Source organism: Ambystoma mexicanum, chromosome 9, assembly GCF_040938575.1.
Source record: "Ambystoma mexicanum isolate Mex_15411 chromosome 9, UKY_AmexF1_1, whole genome shotgun sequence".
NCBI lineage: Eukaryota > Metazoa > Chordata > Amphibia > Caudata > Ambystomatidae > Ambystoma > Ambystoma mexicanum.
The window spans coordinates 1,497,263,975-1,497,285,429 of record NC_090931.1 but is presented as its reverse complement, the minus strand read 5'-3'; the positions used below and the strand labels follow the sequence as shown (position 1 = coordinate 1,497,285,429).

At 46.8% G+C, this 21,455-nt stretch overlaps 1 protein-coding gene across 1 annotated transcript in view; it reads right to left on the bottom strand.

The window, feature by feature from the left end:
- The window catches only part of LOC138487529 (zinc finger protein 850-like), a 131,946-nt gene that overhangs the window by 12,028 nt on the left and 98,463 nt on the right, over positions 1-21,455 (bottom strand). The window contains exon 3 of the mRNA XM_069614026.1: positions 17,716-17,773. Coding sequence (XP_069470127.1) covers positions 17,716-17,773 — 58 coding nt within the window. The remainder of the gene's footprint in view (positions 1-17,715; positions 17,774-21,455) is intronic.

Genomic DNA, 21,455 nt, shown 5'->3' with positions numbered 1-21,455 from the left:
CTAGTTTCACAAATAACAAGTTGGCTTAGGGTCCAGGCCTGGGATGTGTTATCAAAGCAAACACCTACCACTAAAAGACTATTGATCACGACTTTGGCGATAACGCCGGCGGTATTACTTCCGGCGGTATTAGCCCTACCGCCGAACTCCCCGGCGCTAATAGCGCCGGATCACGAGTTCGGTGGTAATGTTATTCCTCATTCCCCATTGAGCCCATTCGGGAATGCCCCATTCCCCATTGGGCTCAATGGGGAAAATTCACGCTCTTACCGCCGGCGCATTTCCCCCCAGCCAAGAGCTGGGGCGAAATCCGCCGAAGTTCTGATTTGGCGGACCCTTAAATCCGGCAGTAATAGCGCGACCGCCTGATTTAAGGGTTACCGCCGAGGTCGTGATGAGGCCCTATGTATGGAATAAGGAGTTATGATCAGAAGTGGATATTTGCCAGTAGCTAGCACAATGGCTGGTAAACCTCTTTCCACTTGTATAATTCTAATTTGGGCTTACAGCAGGATTGTCAGGTTTGAACAACACATTAGTTATCATCAATCAATTCTTAAATAGCTTTTTACACAAATATCACAAAAGGACATAAAATGCACACTACTACAAAATGTTTCAAAAAGATCACATCTTCACATTGCAACCACATAAATATCCACAAATCATCTAGCAGTGATTCTCCGTTTGGCAAAATAAATATGCAATAACATATCATCAATTTAAAATACGAACAAGTTATCACGTAAATAGACATCACATTAATATGCTGCACTTATATCGTACAGAAACACTCCAATGTGGACATAACCTGCTCTAACATTATTTTACATTGAAGATTACCGTTATAAAGGATGACTCCTGGAGGCAGCAGGTGAGATGTTACCAAGTTCCTTTATTAAGACCTTCAAGTTACTTCATAAACTGAACAGGAGCAAGATCCAGAACCACTGGCACCCACCACCCAGGCTACATGAGGGCCCTATTTGCGATCATTACCATGTTTACTATGTTTTCCAGCGATGGAATAATGCAGGGCTTCCTAGGCAAAGCATGTGTGCTCTTGAGTGGAGGTACACAATGGAACTCCCAACCATGTCATCAATGAATACACCAATTAATTTGGGTACAAACAACAGTATCCCTGAAATGTAGAATAATGATCTCCTTGTGTCATAACTCCTCGCAATTCCCATGATGCCACTGTTTCCCCAGCCCGTTTCGTCCGTGCTATCGCTGCGTGCCCGACTCTGGATTCCCCGTGATATCGCTGTGTACCCTCTGGTCCTCGTGATGTCTCTAAGTGCCCCTCACCCTTTTGGCCCCTGTGTTGTCACTGTGTACCCCCGCCCACTGGCTCCCCATGTATTCATTGTTATCCCTCTGGCCCCCCCTTGCTGTTGATGTATGCCCAACCCCTTCTGTACCCCTTTGGTCCCCCGCCCTGTCGCTGTGTTTCCAGACCCTTTGCTTCTCATGCTGTCTTAGTGTTCCCCTCTGGTCTCCTGTGCTGTCGCTCTTCGACAACACTTCTAGTTCCCGTGATGTCAATGTGTGACACTTTGTGCCCTGTGTGTCACTGTGCACCCCTGCCATCCTGTTCCCCGTGATGTTGCTATGTATCCCTCTGTATGCCCACCCGTCTAGTCCCCGTGATGTCGCTATGTGCCCGTGTGTCGCAATGTACCCCTGCCCTCTTGTTCCCTGTGATGTTGCTATGTATCCCTCTGCCCCCCCGTCCAGTCACTGTAAGCCCAGCACCATCTAGCCCCTGTAATGTCACTGAGTGCCCCTACCCCCTCCAGCTCGCGTGTTGTCACTGCGTACGCCCCTCTGATCTCCCGCTGCATACCCCTCTGGCCCCTGCCGCTGTATGCCCAGCCCGCTAGTCCCCGTGATGTTCCTATGTGCCCCTACCCCTCCAGCCCCCGTGTTGTCAATGTATACCCCGCCCCTCTGGTCCCCCATGGTGTCGCTGTTTACCGCAGCCCCTCACTTCCCGTCAATGTCAGTGTGTACCCACAACCCCTTATGTCCCACGTTTCACTATTGCCTGACCATCTCGTCACTGCGCCCAAACCGTCGGTCCACTATGTTGTCGACAACACCTCTAGTTCCTGTGATGACGCTGTGTACCCCTCCCCCCGATCCCCGTGATGTCGATATGTATCCCTCTGTATGCCCACCCCTCTAGTCCCTGTGATGTCACTGTGTGCCCCTCTGTGCCCATGTGTCGCTGTGTACCCCGGCCCTCTTGTTCCCCGTCCTGTCACTGTAAGCCCAGCCCTTAGTCCATTTGATGTCCCCGAGTACCCCACACCCTCCAGCTCCCGTTTTGTCGCTGCGTACGCCTACCCCGTATGGTCACCCGCCGCATACCCCTCTGGCCCGTGCCGCTGTATGCCCAGCCTGCTAGTCCCTGTGATGTCCCTATGTGCCCCTACCCCTCCAGCCCCCATGTTGTCGATGCATACCCCGCCCCTCTGGTCCCACGTGATTTCACAGTTTACCCCAGTCACTCATTTCCCCTCGATATCACTGTGTACCCAAAACCCTTTAGGTCCCCACATTTTACTTTTGCCCTGACCATCTCGTCACTGCGGCCCCAAACTGCCGGTCCACTATGATGCCACTGTGTGCACAGCCCCTTGGCTCCCCGCTGTGTCGCTATGCGACCCCAGCTTCTTACCTGGTCCCCTAAGACCTTGCAGTATACCCCATGCCCCTCTCGTGTCTCGCATAGTCGCTGCATGCCCCAGCACCCTCTGGTCCCCATTAATGTTGGATGGATGATCCATCATATCAGATCATATCACTACGCTTAATCTCTTCTCTACTCCATCACACAATTAGTATACAGCTATACCCCTCGACAAATTTGGCCTAGCTGCTCACATATGAACACTACCCCATGAACACCCCATGACCCTAATAAAATGCAGCTATATCCCATAACAAACCAGCCTAGCTGCACACATAAACGTCCTACAGGCCTAACGCAACCAGAACCCAGTCTGGGTGTCCAAAGTCCCCATAGAAGTGCCCGAGCCGTGCCTGGCGGGGCCGGGGACAGACGACGCGTAGTGGGAGCGCTCCGTCAAAAGGTCAACGACCTCCGAGTCAGAGGCCTGCTCGTCACTGAGGCCCTCGTCGCAATCGGCGGTTGTGGCAGCGGGAGAACTAGACCCGGCCATCGACATCCCGTAGGCTGCCCACCGCTTAACACTACACTCCTTCAATGTCTTCGGACGGAGGAGTTTGCAAGCCGCACGTTGTGATCGAGGGCCAAGCAACGGGTACACCGTGGATGCTTATCTCGCCAAGTAAATTTGCCCTTGCAAACAGGGCAAAACCTAAAAAAGGAGTCCTCTACATAGCCGAGGAAGAGTAAGGGGTTTCCATATATAATATCTAGAACACTATCTTGAGGCAACTACAGCTTTATCTTGAGGCTAGCATTGATTTTTTCAAAAAATATCAAAAAAACTTTTTGTATATATTCATGCGCCCCCCTTTTATTCATGATGCCAGGTGGATCACGGAAATAAGAAATACATTTGGCGGCACTCTTATATATAGATGGGCCCTTTAAATTGTAATACCATTACCATATACGTGAACCTATCACTATATAAATAGTAACGCCTTCTGACGGAGATTCGTCAGACGCGAGTTGGGGTGACTACGCCTCCATGCCAGCACGTATTTTCTACATGCATATGCAGTCAAGGGAACATCCGGAAGGACATTCGTCTCCGTGGTTAGACGTCCATTCGCTTCTTTCGTGTGCTGACAGCGGATGGTCTCTTCCACAGCGCTTACAGCTACCAGCGTCAACAGTAAGTGATCAAGCGGATGCAAACTTGTTTTTCTCCATACGCGGCATCAATGTTTTATCTTTGTTGAATTAGTTTCAGGGCCATTGCTTGTCTAAAATGGTCTTTTGGCATTTACAAATCAAAAATAGATCAGTTAACTGCAGTCACATGGCTTGCTTGGAACAACATACGATCACTTGCACGAAATGGTTAGGGGGCACAATTTTACTACTTGTCACATTTTTTTTAAATATCCATCTAGATAATTTTGTGGATACAAATGTTTTCGCAAATTTCATGTGAACTAATTGCGGCCAAAATTACGATTTTGAATTATTCCGCAATTACTCACATACTGCTTTACTCCCATTCAGATCATTTTGAATCCTAAAAATCGTGGGCTGGATGAATATAATTAACAATTGTGCCCGTGCATATCTGCAGTGCCTATTTCAACATTGCAACAATCTCTGGTTCTTGTTAGAGGTGAGTTGTCAGGACAGTATAGCTACGTGCCGCTCACCGTTCAATTCAATTTGACAGTTCTGGGTATAACTAGTACTATACATGTTTTCTAAGATGTAGAATTCTCTTGAATTGATTTCGAGTGACGCCTACGACCATGTGTGTCGAGAGAATATGACCTACTTGGTCAGGTCAGTGCAGTTTAATTTCTTCTTTCTCGACACCACCCAATCTTGAGGGGGTTGTTGTGGGTCCTTATGTCTCTGCCTTGGCCATGGTGTTGGTGGGGCTTCACCTCAGACACAGTTCTTTTCTTGGTTTTAGGGCCTCACAAACCCTTCTTTACACTCTGGAACACTTCGTGATTTATCCCTATGTGGTGTTTCTAATTAATGTATTCTTGATTTATTTTTGTGAATAATTGTATGTTGCCAGGTTGAGCTAGTCAGTACTGGCAAGTGTTAGTAAGGGTCAGTGTTATAAATTGGTGTATTTCTTTATCTTTTTCAGTTCTTGCATTTTATCAATTGTTTCTCCTGATGAAGATGTTGTTCCAATTGCTTCCAAACATCGAAACCGGTTGAGAAGAACATTTGGGGATGTGATCAGCTATATTCTGTTGATTGTATCCACCCTGTCAAATAGATCACATTTTTGATATTTATTGTGATCATACACATTTAATGTGGACGAAATGGCAAAGATTATGTAGAGATAATTAGTGCATTTCCCTGAAGGGCAAGCAGCCCACGCTAAATGAGTATGCCAGGACATCCCCCGGCCTGGGAGGGGCCAGGAGTAAGGACAGGGCCCCTGTTGGGAGCGTGGTCGCCACGAGCACGAACCAGGAGGTTCTTGCTGCGATCGCTGACTTGAAGATAGCCTGGGATACCAAGTTTGAACTGGCTGTGACAGAACTTAAAACAGCGCTGGAGCTCAAAGTCGGGGCGGTGCAAGAGGACTTGAATCTTCTCCGACAAGATGTCAGGTTTCTGGCGGAGCGCACTGAGAGCCTGGAGAAGGAAGTGGGCCCGAACACAGCGGACTGTGTTGCGCACAAATCGGAACTTCACGCCCTGCTGTAGCGCGTGGGCAACTTAGAGAATAGGGCTGAGGAGGCGGAAGGACGTGCCCGAAGGAACAATGTCTGCATCGTTGGCTTGCCGGAGGGAGTGGAGGGTCACAACCCCACGGAGTTTATCGAATCTATGCTGCTGCAGGAGATAGCTGGAGGAGCCTTGTCCCAGGGGTTCTCGGTGGAAAGGGCGCATAGGGCTTTAACGAGGAAGTTGCCGCCGGGAAACGCATCCAGACCGGTGATTGCTAAGATCCTTAACTATTGGGATTGGGAAAGAATCCTGGAACATTTCCGTAAGGGTGGAATGATACAAAGAGGAACAGCAAAAATAACTGCATACCCGGATTATACCCTGATGGTGCAGCGGAGCCGTATGAACTTTTGGACGGTCAAGAGGAGACTACGAGAGGCGGGCCACAAGTACATGTTGTTATACCCAGCGAAGCTGAAAGTCTTCCACAAGAACAGGACCTAATTTTTTGAAACTCCGGAAGATGCTATGGGATGGCTCGACACGCAGGGTTGCCCCCAGGAGTCAGACATGCAGAACGGAGGAGGAGGAGAAGATAAGTAACAAGCAAGGGGGACACTGGAGGGTGTCAGGACTTAAGACTATGGGACTTGATTATAGTAACTGAAGTAGCCCGTTGACTGGTATTGCCAGGCGGGGGGAAATATGATCCGTGAGCACTGTGACTATTGCTTTGTTAGGGAGCTTTGCAGGGCCAATCTTCATACCCCCATTAAGTGTTTAGTTAGGTCGCCGATAGTGTGGTGACACCCTGCTGGGGTCTTACCCTGGGGATCCAGGGTAGGCCCAAATGCGGGGGAGCCTGAGATCCAGGGATGGAGCTGGGCATTTGTTGGGGTTGGAAGGGGTTGTGTGAAGTGGTGTGTTGTAGTTGGGGAGGAGTTATGGGGTGAGCCTACGCCCCAGTGAAAACAAGACGAACAATGGGAGACCTTAAGATAGTCACTTGGAACGTCAGGGGGCTCAACAATTATTTGAAACGGAACAAGGTTATGATGTACCTGCACAGACAGAGAGTGGACATAGCCTTGTTACAAGAAACTCATTTAACGCAGGATAAACTGGAAGCGATACGGAAGAAGTGGAGAAGGACAGTAGTAGGGGCAGCATATTCTGCCTATGCAAGAGGGGTAATTACATGGGTGGCCCCACATGTCCCGTTCCAGTTGCTGAGCTCCATGGCAGAGGCAGATAGCAGGATGGTGGTTATGAAGGGGTTGGTGGAAAATATAGAGATCTGCATTGTTAACACCTATGCCCCGAACCAGGACACAGCGGCGTTTTTTAGGACACTGTATGGTAAACTCAGTGGTAGCGTAGGGGGGGGCGGTATTGTGTGTGGGGGGGGGCGATTTCAATTGTGTATTGAACCCCAGCCTAGATAGATCAGACACTAAAGTAGACAGACCGACCCCGGCTGCAAAGGCACTGCATGTACTGTTGGCGGATTTTGAGCTGATGCATGGCGGTCATGCCATCTGCAGGATAGACAATATTCACATTATGCAGCCCCACAGGGCCTATATACTAGACTAGACTATGTGTTTGTCACGCAGGAACTAATGACTGAAATACCGCAGGCGGAATATAAAGCCAGAGTCCTCTCGGACCACTCGCCACGGATGCTAGTGTGGCAATACCGACCCCCAAGGGGAAGGATACCCACATGGCGATTGCGTGCAGAAGTGCTCAAAGATAGTGTATTTAGGGAGGATATTCGAGAGGAAATAATAAGTTACTTTGAGATAAACACTGGCAGTGTTAAGACAGCGGGCACGCTCTGGGAAGCCTTTAAAATAGTATTGAGGGGAATTGCCATAGCCAAGTCTAAAGGGCTGCAGAATGGGATTCTGGCCGAATTGCAGGACTCTTAAAAGGAACTAGAAAAGGTGCTGGAACGGGGCAGTAACACTAAGGAAGATACAGACATGGCACTGGGCCTGCAGCAGAAATGTGCAGGATATTGGGAGAGGTTATGCCATCTCAACTATAAAAAGTATATAGATAGACAACATGCTGAAGGAGACAAACCAGGGAGAGTCCTGGCGTGGCTCTATAAAAACGAGACCCCTAGGCCCCCAATTAGAACAATAGTGAAAGACAATGGTAACGTGGTGATACGCAAGAGGGGGTCAATCAGGAATTTGCAGAATATTATAGACGTTTGTATGAGGACGAGACAGAGAGCGACAGAAAGGAAATAGGGGACGTACTGGAAAATATTGGACTACCCCAGATTAGCGCAGAGGAGAGGGAGGAGTTAGAGGGTCCGATCACCCTGGAGGAATTAGAGGAAGTAGTGAGGCAGCTGCCCACGTGCAAAACCCCGGGAACCGATGGACTCCCCAGCAAATTCTATAAGGCATATAAAGCAGAGGTACTCCCCCCGCTGCTGGAGATGCTTAACAAAGCATATGAAGCTGGGAAACTACCAGAATCTTTACATGAAGCGGTTATCATACCACTTCCCAAGCCCAATAAGCCTGGTAGTGACTGTGGATCCTATAGGCCTCTGTCGATGTTGAACCAAGATAGTAAGATTCTAACAGCGGTCTTGGCAAATAGACTAAAGAAGGTCATCAATAAGCTAATACATCACGATCAGACAGGATATGTCCCGAATAGAAACATCTCGAATAATTTGAGGCGACTCCATCGGGTGGTAGAACATACGGAAGGGGTACATAGGCGAGATGGTGATAATATCACTGGATGCGATCAAGGCATTTGACTCTGTCAGATGGCCCTGGTTAAAGGCGACCATAGCCAACTACGGTATGGGGCCAGGATATCTTCATTGAGTAGATCTATTATAAAGTGCACCACTAGCGAGAGTGAAGACGGGTACTGTGATCTCTGAAAGGTGGCAACTGGGTAGAGGTACCAGACAGGTCCCCCATGCTGTATATCCTAGCTTTGGAACCTCTGGCGATCTACTTAAGGCAGCAGTATGATGCAATAGGTATTGTCGTCGGGGAGACATCACGTTTGATTTCATTATATGCAGATGACATGTTGTTGTATTTGTGTTATCCAGAAGAGAACCTCTAATATATACTGGAAGTGACGGGGAGGTTTGCAGAACTATCAGGCATAGCTGTCAACCCAAGTAAGTCCTGTGTGTTTCCACTGGGCAGATATGGGGGGCTCTCGGTGGAGAAGCTGCCGGTTTTACAGATACCGTGGGAGGTCACAACCTTCAGATATCTCGGAGTAGACATATACCATACGGTAGAAGCCGAACACAGGCATAACACGGAAAGAACAGTGAAGAAACTGGAGAATAGCATGAAGTTCTGGGCAAAACTCCCTTTGGCAATGATCGGGCGAGGGGCGATGCTCAAGATGGTGGCATTGCCCAGACTGTTGCATTGCTTCACGAACATCCCATACTCCATACCTCGGAAATTCTTTACTAGATCCGACAGCATATATGGGGAATTTCTATGGCACGGGATGAGGAACAGGGTAGCCCTGTGGAAATTACAAAATCTGCTTGAGAAAGGAGGCATTAAATTACCAATATGGGAAGTCTATTATGTAACGAGCCAATTACAATATGTAGCCAAATGGCTCTCTGCGGAGCCTACCTTAGAACATGGGCTGCATCAAGGGGACTGTGCCCCATATTTCCTGAAAGAGATGATATGGTTGCCCAAGCGGGAGCAGGGAGGTCGCCCAAGGATGTTGGGTCTTGGGTGGGAGATGTGGCAAAGGGCATTCCGGATGATGGACAAACCATCCTCGTGCTCCTCGCAGATCCCACTGGTCACAGTGGCGGGAACAGAAAACCAACTAAGGTTAATGATTAGGAAGCACTGGGAACCGGTGGAAATAGCAACGATGGGGGATGTGTGGCAGGAGGGGAAGATATTGGAATTCGAGGAGCTGGTGGAACAAACGGGGTTGAGTGCCGGGCAATATATTACATATCATGGGATGGTGCAACGAATTAAAGCTACCTGGTCCGAGTTGGAACTGGCAGAGGAACCGGACACCACATTGGATATGATATATGATATAGCGGAAGGGGGGCACGAAACATCTAGAGTGTATGAGATGATAATGACTCGAGTGGGCAAGGAGGTGGTGCAACTTAGACTGGACTGGGAAGAAGAAGTAGAGGACCCGATGAGTGATGGGATGTGGAAGAGGGCACAAGGATATCATAAAAAAGTATCGAGAAATGCTAGGCTGCAGCAAATACAGCTGTATATAACTCACAGAGCATACCTGACGCCACTACAGATAGCTAAATTTAAAAACACCGGAAGCCAAGTGTGCCCAAAATGTAATAAGGAAAATGCAGGAATGGTGCATATGTTCTGGGCGTGCCCGCTGATAGCGATATATTGGAGGGACATAGCACAGAAAATGGAAGCTAAGGGGATCTGTATGAAGGTGGATACCGTGTGGGCCTGTTTGTTGGGAGGGTTCCCCAGACCGTGAAAGCTCAAACATATAAGTAAATTAAAAGATCTAGCGTATGTCCTGGCAAAGAGAAGGATTGCAATGGGCTGGAAAGCATGTCATAGGCCCAAAGTGGAAACGTGGTGGAGGGACTTGCAGGAGTGGGCGGAGGCGGAAACAGTGGCGTGGCAGGAAGCGTGTAAAGGGGACGTGGAAGGAGAAGCTGGAGCCCTATTGGGTTGGAGACAACTAATAGCAGAACTATTTGGGCCCTCGTATGATGGACCAAGTGATGATGATTCATTGAGCGTGGCGGAAGAGGACTCCCCACCGCAAGAGGTGGAGACTAGTAATGTGGGAAAGTAGGCTCGGGAGGGGGGAGGGACGGGAAATACAGTGGGTGAAAATATAACAATGTATGTGTATTTGTTAGCAACTTATGCATCCACTGTAAGTTTGGTTTGGTTGTTTTTTTGTTGTTTGAATAAAATCAATAAAGATTCTTGAAAAAAAATAATAATTAAAAAAAATGTAATTAGTGCATTTCCGCTACATATATATTGAATCAATTTCATGTTTAATTTTTCATTTTTATTGATTTGTGGATGAATGAGGATCATTGATGTGAGATGCAAATGACTGTATGACTGTTGATGAATGATGGTTGTGTATGGGCTTTTTACGGTCTGGTATATTATGCTCTCCTGCAATACTCATGTAATGTAATGTGCGGAATAATAATGTAATGTAATGTGACTACACGTCACGTAGGGATAGTGTGACAGGCACGCCCATGTCGACGTTCCCTTTCTATTCTCGAAAGACAAGATACAATACTTTGCAGTGACCACTGGATGTCGGACTATATGGAGAGCATGCGATTCTAAGCAGATTAACAAGCATCAGAAATATTTTTCCAACTATTTGAATCTGCTGTCAACCCAACATTTTTCCAATGAAGCAGAATGCTGGTGCTATTAAGCATTTATTTGCAGAAAGCACCAATGATTTGCGAAAAGGACACCATCCGTTTAAACCTGCCTGAATTCTTTGTGAAAAATAATGTATCTCAGTAAATAAATGTTGATACCTTGAAAAACTAAAAAACGTCCTCCAGCCAATTCTTCAGTATATTTTGGGTGTCCACAGTCCCCATAGAAATGCCTGAGCCGTGCCTGGTGGGGCCGGGGACAGACAACGCGTGATATTCCTATGTGCCCCTACCCCTCCAGCCCCCGTGTTGTCAATGTATACCCCGCCCCTCTGGTCCCCCATGGTGTCGCTGGTTACCCCAGCCCCTCATTTCCCGTCAATGTCAGTGTGTACCCACAACCCCTTATGTCCCACGTTTCACTATTGCCTGACCATCTCGTCACTGCGCCCAAACCGTCGGTCCACTATGTTGTCGACAACACCTCTAGTTCCTGTGATGACACTGTGTACCCCTCCCCCCGATCCCCGTGATGTCGCTATGTATCCCTCTGTATGCCCACCCCTCTAGTCCCTGTGATGTCACTGTGTGCCCCTCTGTGCCCATGTGTCGCTGTGTACCCCGGCCCTCTTGTTCCCCGTCCTGTCACTGTAAGCCCAGCCCTTAGTCCATTTGATGTCCCCGAGTACCCCACACCCTCCAGCTCCCGTTTTGTCGCTGCGTACGCCTACCCCGTATGGTCACCCGCCGCATACCCCTCTGGCCCGTGCCGCTGTATGCCCAGCCTGCTAGCCCCTGTGATGTCCCTATGTGCCCCTACCCCTCCAGCCCCCATGTTGTCGATGCATACCCCGCCCCTCTGGTCCCCCGTGATGTCACGGTTTACCCCAGTCACTCATTTCCCCTCAATATCACTGTGTACCCAAAACCCTTTAGGTCCCCACATTTTACTTTTGCCCTGACCATCTCGTCACTGCGGCCCCAAACTGCCGGTCCACTATGATGCCACTGTGTGCACAGCCCCTTGGCTCCCCGCTGTGTCGCTATGCGACCCCAGCTTCTTACCTGGTCCCCTAAGACCTTGCAGTATACCCCATGCCCCTCTCGTGTCTCGCATAGTCGCTGCATGCCCCAGCACCCTCTGGTCCCCATTAATGTTGGATGGATGATCCATCATATCAGATCATATCACTACGCTTAATCTCTTCTCTACTCCATCACACAATTAGTATACAGCTATACCCCTCGACAAATTTGGCCTAGCTGCTCACATATGAACACTACCCCATGAACACCCCATGACCCTAATAAAATGCAGCTATATCCCATAACAAACCAGCCTAGCTGCACACATAAACGTCCTACAGGCCTAACGCAACCAGAACCCAGTCTGGGTGTCCAAAGTCCCCATAGAAGTGCCCGAGCCGTGTCTGGCGGGGCCGGGGACAGACGACACGTAGTGGGAGCGCTCCGTTAAAAGGTCAACGACCTCCGAGTCAGAGGCCTGCTCGTCACTGAGGCCCTCGTCGCAATTGGCGGTTGTGGCAGCGGGAGAACTAGACCCGGCCATCGACATCCCGTAGGCTGCCCACCGCTTAACACTGCACTCCTTCAATGTCTTTGGACGGAGGAGTTTGCAAGCCGCACAACCTTTCTCGTTGTGATCGAGGGGCAAGCAACGGTTACACTGTGGATGCTTATCTCTCCAAGGAAATTTGCCCTTGCAAACGGGGCAAAACCTAAAAAAGGAGTCCTCTACATAGCCGAGGAAGGGTAAAGTGATGAAGACCATAAAAGAAAGAAAGAGGAAAGGGAAAGGCATTCTCAGATTTAACAGAAATTTCCACCCCGACCCCACTCTCCCTACCGTGTAGGCCGGCCAGAAGGCACGTGGCCAGCAGCGCCGACCGGATCGCCATCCGTCGAAGGTCTGTGGAACTGCTTCAGTGGAGATCAGGAACAGCCGTCGGTACGAAGGACTGTTAGGGTAATATTGAATAACAATATAATTTATTCGACCAAAGGTTGATGAAACAAACCGCAATTTCTCTGGACGAGCTCTGCATAAAGCGACCAGTATGCTGGGTGGAAAAAAACAATCGGAGGGACCTCGACACATGAGGGATTTTGGGTACACTACACGTCACGTAGGGATAGTGTGACAGGCACGCCCATGTCGACGTTCCCTTTCTATTCTCGAAAGACAAGATACAATACTTTGCAGTGACCACTGGATGTCGGACTATATGGAGAGCATGCGATTCTAAGCAGATTAACAAGCATCAGAAATATTTTTCCAACTATTTGAATCTGCTGTCAACCCAACATTTTTCCAATGAAGCAGAATGCTGGTGCTATTAAGCATTTATTTGCAGAAAGCACCAATGATTTGCGAAAAGGACACCATCCGTTTAAACCTGCCTGGTACTTCTCCAAAAATGTCATTATCTATCTATCAATCTTGGGGATAAGCACTAACGTATTAGGTTACGTTATCTTACATTTGTATAGCACCTCCTGCCATTTGTAATGGCGTTGATAAGCTGTAGGAAGCAAGGACCTTCAGCAGATCGTGGTCTGAAATGAGGGAAAGGAGCAACGCAATACATGCAGCAGAAATTGTAGTTTAGGCACGGAGATGAAGCCGAAGAGCGAATAGAGACATACAAAGATAGATACTCAGCTGTATGCTTGGGGCGCAGTGCTATAAGGGAAATGTAGCAGGAATTAAAACTGAACTGAAAAAAATCACTAGGGCAACTGTCTACTTTGAGGGCACGGCTACACTTTACATGCAATGTATATGCATGCATATGGTAGAGACTATGTGACAGACCCACTTTTTGGTGGGACTCAATTGTATGCTATGGGGCGCAATGTTACATGCAGCATTATGTGCATGATATGCAGTCCATGCAAAAAATATTGAGCAGATCTCTTACCTTGAGACACAGCAGTGCTGTTATAGTACACCTATGTCTGCTTTTTTTTTTTACAATTTTAAGATCTGCCACATATACCCTTGCATCAAGGGAAAGTCCCCTAGATTCCTGACAATCTTTCATCACAAAATCTATCACACAAATACATTTGTCTGGCACTAAAGGCTTTCATTTGGGCTAATTTGAATACCCACAATACTTTGCTTACGTGGCTCTGAAGTGGAGGTGAACTTCCAGTGATGTCTTCTGGGTGGCACTGTGGCATATGTGACCCGGCTCCAAAGTACATGTATGTTTGGGAGTTCTAAATCACACACCTAGGTAAGAAGCACAGAGCACTGTACCTATGGACATCTGAAATGGGTTCCATGTCATTTCATCGGCGGATGTTTTTTCGCTGGGTTTTTTACCCCTCAAATCCCCCCATTTTCTAAAAAATTTGATGGGTTTTTTTGAAAAAAATGTGTGGTAAAAAATCCTGCGAAAAAATATCCCACGACGAAAGGACGTCGTACCCTCAAATGCATCCAGTGGATTACATGTATAGTGTGGGGATAGGGTGCACAGGAGCTGGAATTGGAAAGGGAAGTAGGGGCGGAGAAGGGGCACAGTGGGGGATAACTAGGGTTAACTGGAGTGATGAGTGAGATGCTCTTTCAAGAGTTGGGCCTCAGTACATAAAGAGGGTCGGACTGGGACAAGAAATAGGACCTATCACCCAAAAAAGTGGCCCACCCCTCGCCTCGAAAAAGTGGCCCACCCCTCGCCTCACGACATTTGACCTCTGATGACATCACCAGAAGTGATGTCATTTGACCCGATCCCAAAGTGACATCCCGGGAAGTGATGAAACACAAACTTTCACCCCTTGACAAAACAGGAAGTGGCATCAAATAGCATTGTTCCTAAGTACACTAAATTACTGTAAATCCAAGCATACGTCCAAGGCCAAATGATACTATGTTATTGTATATCACTTACGCTTAAGCTCTTTTTTATAGAAAAAATATGCATTGAACATCACCCAACCTGTGTTGGTACTCATTTATCGACCAAAGAAGGATGAAAGGCTTTTTGAAAAAAAAATATTTTTTTCACATTTTTTGTTTTCAAACCGGCCCATGCATGGCCAGAAACCGGCCCTCGCTCTCCAGTGACGATTTTGGCCTGGCCACGGGCCGAAAGGCAGAGGAGCCAATCCGACCCTGTACATAAAGACACACAGTTGAGCTTTCTGTTCTCCTATGACCAGAAAGTAAATGCACACACTCAATTCTCATTTACAATAAAACCTCTTTTTTGAGATGGCAAAAGGGGATCTACGTGATCACTGCGCTGCCCATACTGTCGGCCAATAAAGTGGCGTAGCGCAGGGATCACATTGATCACTTTTGCCCGCATCTCCAACCCACATCCCCTTCCCCTCCCTACTTACCTTTTCGGTGGCAGACTTCTATGTGTGGAGCCAACTCCTCTCTGTCCTTGCGGCGTCAGTTCCATTCCACTACAGTGGCTCAGAACTGGCGCTGCAGGATCGATTTATTTTTTGTAAACTTTTTTTTGTTGTAAACTTTATCATCTCCCGCTATCCATGCAACCCCAGCCTCCCAGTAAGCCGAACAAGGGGACCTGGGGACATCCTGGCAACCGTGCCCGCTCAGGCCCGACAAGTCTACGCAGCAGCAGCAGCATCTGCACAACATTTTCAGGGATGGCTATCACATGTAAACACAGAAAACCTACTTTTATAAACTGCTCCAGGAAGGCCATTTTATTCCACACCGCCTAGTACATAGCATATACCACTAGTGTGCTATGGTGGATTTGAAAGACTGTCTTTTAGGGTGGTCCCAATATTTTGAGGTTAATGCAGATGCAATATAGGAAAATGCTTCATGACAGGATTAATAGATATTACATCATATAATCATATAAAGAAGTGCCATAGACTGCGTCGTGCTTGTGCGGTGTACCTGTGACCTTTCTCCTGTCCGTTGTGGCAAGTTTGCAAGCCGGATACTGGCTCCTGACAGTATGCAGAACAGAGAACCGGCTCAAGCTCCCCAGGTCAATGGAGACCTAGTTTTGCTTCTCTGGTGCCCCACACCATGAAGGGGCTTCCCCTGAATTAGTGTGATGCGAGGAAAGTGCAAGCCCTGACAGGGGAAGCCGAAACAGAATCTGGCACAAACAGACAGAACTAGCAGCAGGAGCACAGTGCAGGTCCAAGGCAAGGAAACAGAAGAGGATCTGGGAAGCAGACACAGAGACCAGTCCAGGGGCCAGGAGAGAAGAAACTACAGAATGCGAGGGCAGGGGAGAAGGACTGAAAGACCAGGGAAACACAGAGATGAAGAGACTATCAGGAATCAGGCTGGGGAAGAAAACAGACATGGACACACTGGAAAGTACACAAGGGAAGAGACCAACGAACGAGGAAAAAGAGAAGTTGGTCAGAAACACAGCCAAGGAACTGAAGGAGCTACCGACTGGAGTGTGTTAAGATGTGCTTCTCATGGCTTTCAGTTGCTTAATATATTTTCTGGGCCACGGAACAAGGCCAACTGGCCTCCAGTTGGTTGCCGCAGCCACAGATGCTTTCCATACCACGTATGCACAGATACCGGGAACCGGACCTTTGTAAACGCAAGGAGAAAAAACACGTTGCTGGTCAATGAATGCGGTCATCGGCATTCCACGTCATGATTTCCACATCCACTCACTCGCCCTGCCTCAAAGCGCCAGCAGGGTTATGTCCCAGGATCGTCAGGTAAGGGAGCAAGCCTGTCAGTGAATGGGTAGGAGTGTGCATTCTAGTCTGTGGGACGTGGCTAGTGTGAGGGTGTGACTTAGAAAGCATGACACCATGAACCCTCAAAGAGAGCCCTTTAGCCCAGAGCTTTCAAGGGAATCACCAAAAGGACTCTCGTATCAAACCGGGGTCATGGACATATGAGGGTGGTCCCAGGAGCGATCACAGGCAGTATAGCCCTTCGTATCCACCATGAATTATAAAAGACCACGTATGGGTCGGTAGTCACATATCTGTCGTACCTCAAATTCTGGGTGTCTGGATCGTAACACAGGGGATGTCTTAGAGGGGAGCATGATCATATAAGTCAGGCTGAACTGCGAGAGCTGCGTCCTGTTTGATCTGAACACTGAGCATTTGACTTTGGGCTCTTCTATTACAAGTGGCAACAAGAAGCTCCTCCCCCTCTAACCCAGAACAGCATTCATATGCATCAGTGCGCGTGCATAGAGATGAGTGCTTTGATCGAGTGCTGAGCTGCGAGAGCTGTGTCCTGTTGGATCTGAACACTGAGTATTTGACGGAGTTTGGGCTCTTCTATTACAAGGTGACAGCACCATGGACTCTATTACTGTACGTACAGAATTATAATACCTTAGTAGAACCTTGGTACATCATAGTATTCCTTCTAAAAACCTGTCTTCTTTTCAAATTACAGTGGCAAAGAGAAGCTCCTCCCCCTCTAACCCGGAACAGCATTTATTCAGTATTCACGCGCATCAGCGCTCGCGCATCGAGCCGAGTGCTTCGATCAAGTGCTGTTTGCCGGGGGAGGGGAGAGGGTTGAGAGTATTTAATTATTTTGCCTACTTTATCCACCCTGATGGATACTAGTATTGTAGAAGGAAATAAATCTAGCGCACAAAATGTTGGTGTTGTGTGAGCTCGAACATTGGGAAGGGAAATGGTCTACCAAATGAGATAAGCAGCAGCTGCACTTACCCCCTAAAACACCGGAAGACCTGTACACCTAAGGTGATATCGACCACTGCACCAAGTGCCATGAAACATCCATCAAAGATGACCAAATACTATCCAAAAAAAACAGATACAAATGTGACCTTGGAACAAGTCTCAAAGGAAATCATGCGTGATCTGAATCAGTCAATGTGTTGGCTCAAAACGAATTGAAACAGTAATGAGCCCCACTGTCTCCTGTTAGTATACTGATCTCCCTTGGAGACAAGGAACTCAGAAGACAGGTGACATACCAGCCGCCAGAACGAACCCTAGTGATAATAGCGATGGTCCAGCTGCTGAGTGCACAGTAAGTGCCCTGCAGCGATCTGCAAATTAAAAGTACTATTGTGTTAACAGATACAATCATGGCCGTTACTCCATCTAGCAACACACAAGTGGTGTTGTCTCATCATGTGTTCTCTGAATCGGCATCTACTCCTATAGTGGTTGCGGTGTGGGAGATCCTGGTGATAGCGGCACCCCTTTATGTTAATATACCACGGTGTAATAAGAAAGGAGATGGACAGGCTGATACATATGCAGTATTTGATATAATATCTGCCAGTAGTCCTAAAATATGTTATAAAACCATGTCGGAAGGTTTTGAAGCGATTGAAACTTAATGTGCAACTGAATGTGTAGCTGAGAACGCAACAAGGTGTGAGAGCGAGGCAGCATCTCTTTTCAACCCGCCGCCCCCTTAAACACTAGCACCAGTGTAAGTACAAGACAGTCTCTGATGCAGTCCCAATCTATTTTAGTTAGTGATACCATGGCCAAACCTGATAGTTCTGACCATGTCACACTCTTAGCTGCAGACACCCCTTTGGTTATTAACGATATAGTAACAAAACAGATCTGGCTACCTAAACCCTGAAGCATATCAAACATGCAGTGCAAACCAATCAGACACAATGAATGACTGTGAACAAATACAGAATCATAGCAATGTTAGTTGTTAAGCAAAGCGTCTCACTGGCGCTTCGTACCTGTTGTTCCTGGTGATGGTGAGGTTGACACCAGACTGTCTCGGTATCAGAAGAGATGGTGACGCAAGAAACCAACCCAAGACCCAGCAGAATGCCACTAGGGGGCCCTGGATCAGTTCCCTACGCCACAGGACTGCATTTCCCAGATTTATGTGGCACAGGAACAGTGCAAGCACTTATTGGGGAGGCTGGTGTTCCGTCCAAAAGGTCAGATCTTGAGTGTGTGAATAGAGATGTTGATCCAAGTTCTGGTCAAAAGGAGCAGAAGACAGCTGACCAGCAGGAGTGGATTATAGTAGACCGGGAATGACAGCAGACCAACCAGCATGGGATCCAGAAAAGTGGTGCAAGAAGGAGAGGCAACTGGAGAGGAAGGAGGGAGCAGGCAGCAACAGGGGAAGGAAAAGGGAGCAGGCACAGGCAAGGCAAGGACGAACAAGGGCAGGCAAGGGGAAGGCTAGGCTAGTTAACCAGAGACTCAGGAAGAAGGATCAAGTCGCCCAAATATCAGTACTATACCTAGAGGTAACATACATCTACTAGCACTGATTGAAATAGCACCCCTTTCTTTGATTTCTCCATCAGACACATTAAAATGAATCACTGAAAATATTGAAAATGCACCAAAGAAAAAGGCAAAGCATACAAAAAAGAGCCAGAAATATGCCCAGGCTGCTATGTATGGGCGACCATCTAAAAAACACACTAAGAATCCTTGTGTAATACATGGTAACTCCAATAAACTAAAACTAGTCGAAAAAGCTAAGTCACCCAATAAGGCATTAGAACCATCTACCCAAGCACATCCCTGCAAAAAGAGCCTGCTAAAAGCAGATACCACAGAGAAAACAAAATGTGCCGTTAGTACAGGATATTCGTAATTATATGGTTGATGATCACCTGAATATTAATACAGTAGAAGTACAAAGCAGTATACCGGAAATACAAATCTACATAGAACAAGACCGCAAATGTGAAAACAAGCTGCAAGTGGAGTTGAAGATTATGTATTGAATGATGTCCAATGTTTATTTTTGGGAGTTACTGATGAACACACAAAAAAAGCAAATAAGAAGAAAGCTTGTGAAACCATTGCCACACAAACCAGTGACCCCTGCCAAGTTATAGTACCTATGAAGGCGATACCTAATGGTGACCAGAATGAGATATCGAATGACAATTCCACGGAACATGTACCCCGTAATCAAGCGCTGCGCTTGGAATATATATTCACAGATGTTCGTCTCGGGAGGATAGCACAGGGGCAACGTACTTGCCTTGGAAGCAAGATGACACGGAGCAACGCAGGTCCGATCCCCGGATCCGAGCTTAGAAACCTCTGGGTATTAAGCGTGTTATAAATAACCTATCATATCATATCCACCTCTGAACCATGCATCTGTCTTATGAGTATTTCATAGTATATTCCCACTATGGAGCATAAGAACTGAAGACATAAAAATTGTAGACCAGGAAGAACATACTATTAAAGTATTATATAACATATGGTTCACACAGGATGGCACTCTTGAATATATTACACAATATGAAAGTAACCTCTATAAACCTCGATATAGCAGTACGATTGTCTCGATTGAGCAGACAAAAAGATAGGCCTGTTGTGCAACACCCTAAAATATCCCTAGAGAACTACAATAGAAGCAGTATAAAAGTAAGCATTGACACCGGAAATCCATCTGTAATGACTAGTGATCCAGATCGCAATAAAAATGAAAGCAAGGCGAGTAATAGTATGAAGGATGTCAGAAAGGATTAAGATGGATATTGGAAATGGTTACCGAAGGCCTTCAAACCACATTTCACAACCCTATCCCGTTGACGACACATGTTAATGTGTTGGAACACTCGGGGATTTAACCATATGATTTCAGACAATGGGCTCTCAATGTATATAGATCTGTATGATGTGGTAATTGTGCAAGAAACATGGATGATGGAGACATGTGAACTTGACGGTAGAAGTAAAACTCAAATATTGGCTGTAAAAGGTCCAATTGGGCGCTCTTAAGTTGTACTGCTGATATCGACCAGGCACCTGTGACGTATTATTGAAACATTGACTGCAACCTCAGCGGTTTTACCTGTTCAATTTAGTCAAGATATCGGGGGCGGTAAAGTCATTGTCGTAATAAACATCTACAACCCACCTACTCCTGATCTTTATAAGTAATAATATTTAGTAAAATCAAGCAAGCACAACCTAAATATACCTGGAAGATCAATCTGGAACCAACTGAAATAGTGAGCTCCTATAAATACTTAGGTGTGCTCATAGATAATAAACTTACTTGGAAACCCCACTGGGAGGCCAATATGCTTAACTTAAATGAGAAGTGCATATGCCATAAGTGCATTCATTGGTAGATAAGGTGGTTGGTCTATCCACACAATACTGATGCTATATGCCTCCAAAATTGTCCCATGCATGCTTTATGGAGTAGAAGCACGGGAGAAAAGTATCTCTTGTGGATAGGTAAGCTGGAAGCAAAGACCTTAAGGCTACTATTCAGAATGCCACGTAATCTAGCAATAGAATACTTACGTTTGGAGTTTTAAGCACAAAGGTATATTTGTTGATTACAATTGCAGAATAGCTGTGTGTTATGCGAAATTGGGTAATCTAAGTAATGGTACAATCATAGTTGATGTTTTCCAGGCCTTCTTATATTTAGACAACGCTGAACAGTTTGGAACTTTAAGCCGGCTAAAAGCAAGATATAAGTATTGGCAATCTGGCTTTGTACAACCTAAGAAGGAGATCAATTGTTGGCTCTAAAGAAATGGCTAACATATAGATTAAATGTTTATGTCATACAGCTAGCTATCAATACCAACAGTGGCAATTTTGTCCAATACTGGCTAGAGCGTGAACAGAAACCAAATGATATAGTAGCAAATCCAAACAGCTATATAGTTCACCAATATTTCCTACTTAAATTTAATGTCACTAATTTCCTTGAGGTACGTGGTCCCAAAATTGATCTAAGTAAAGATAAGC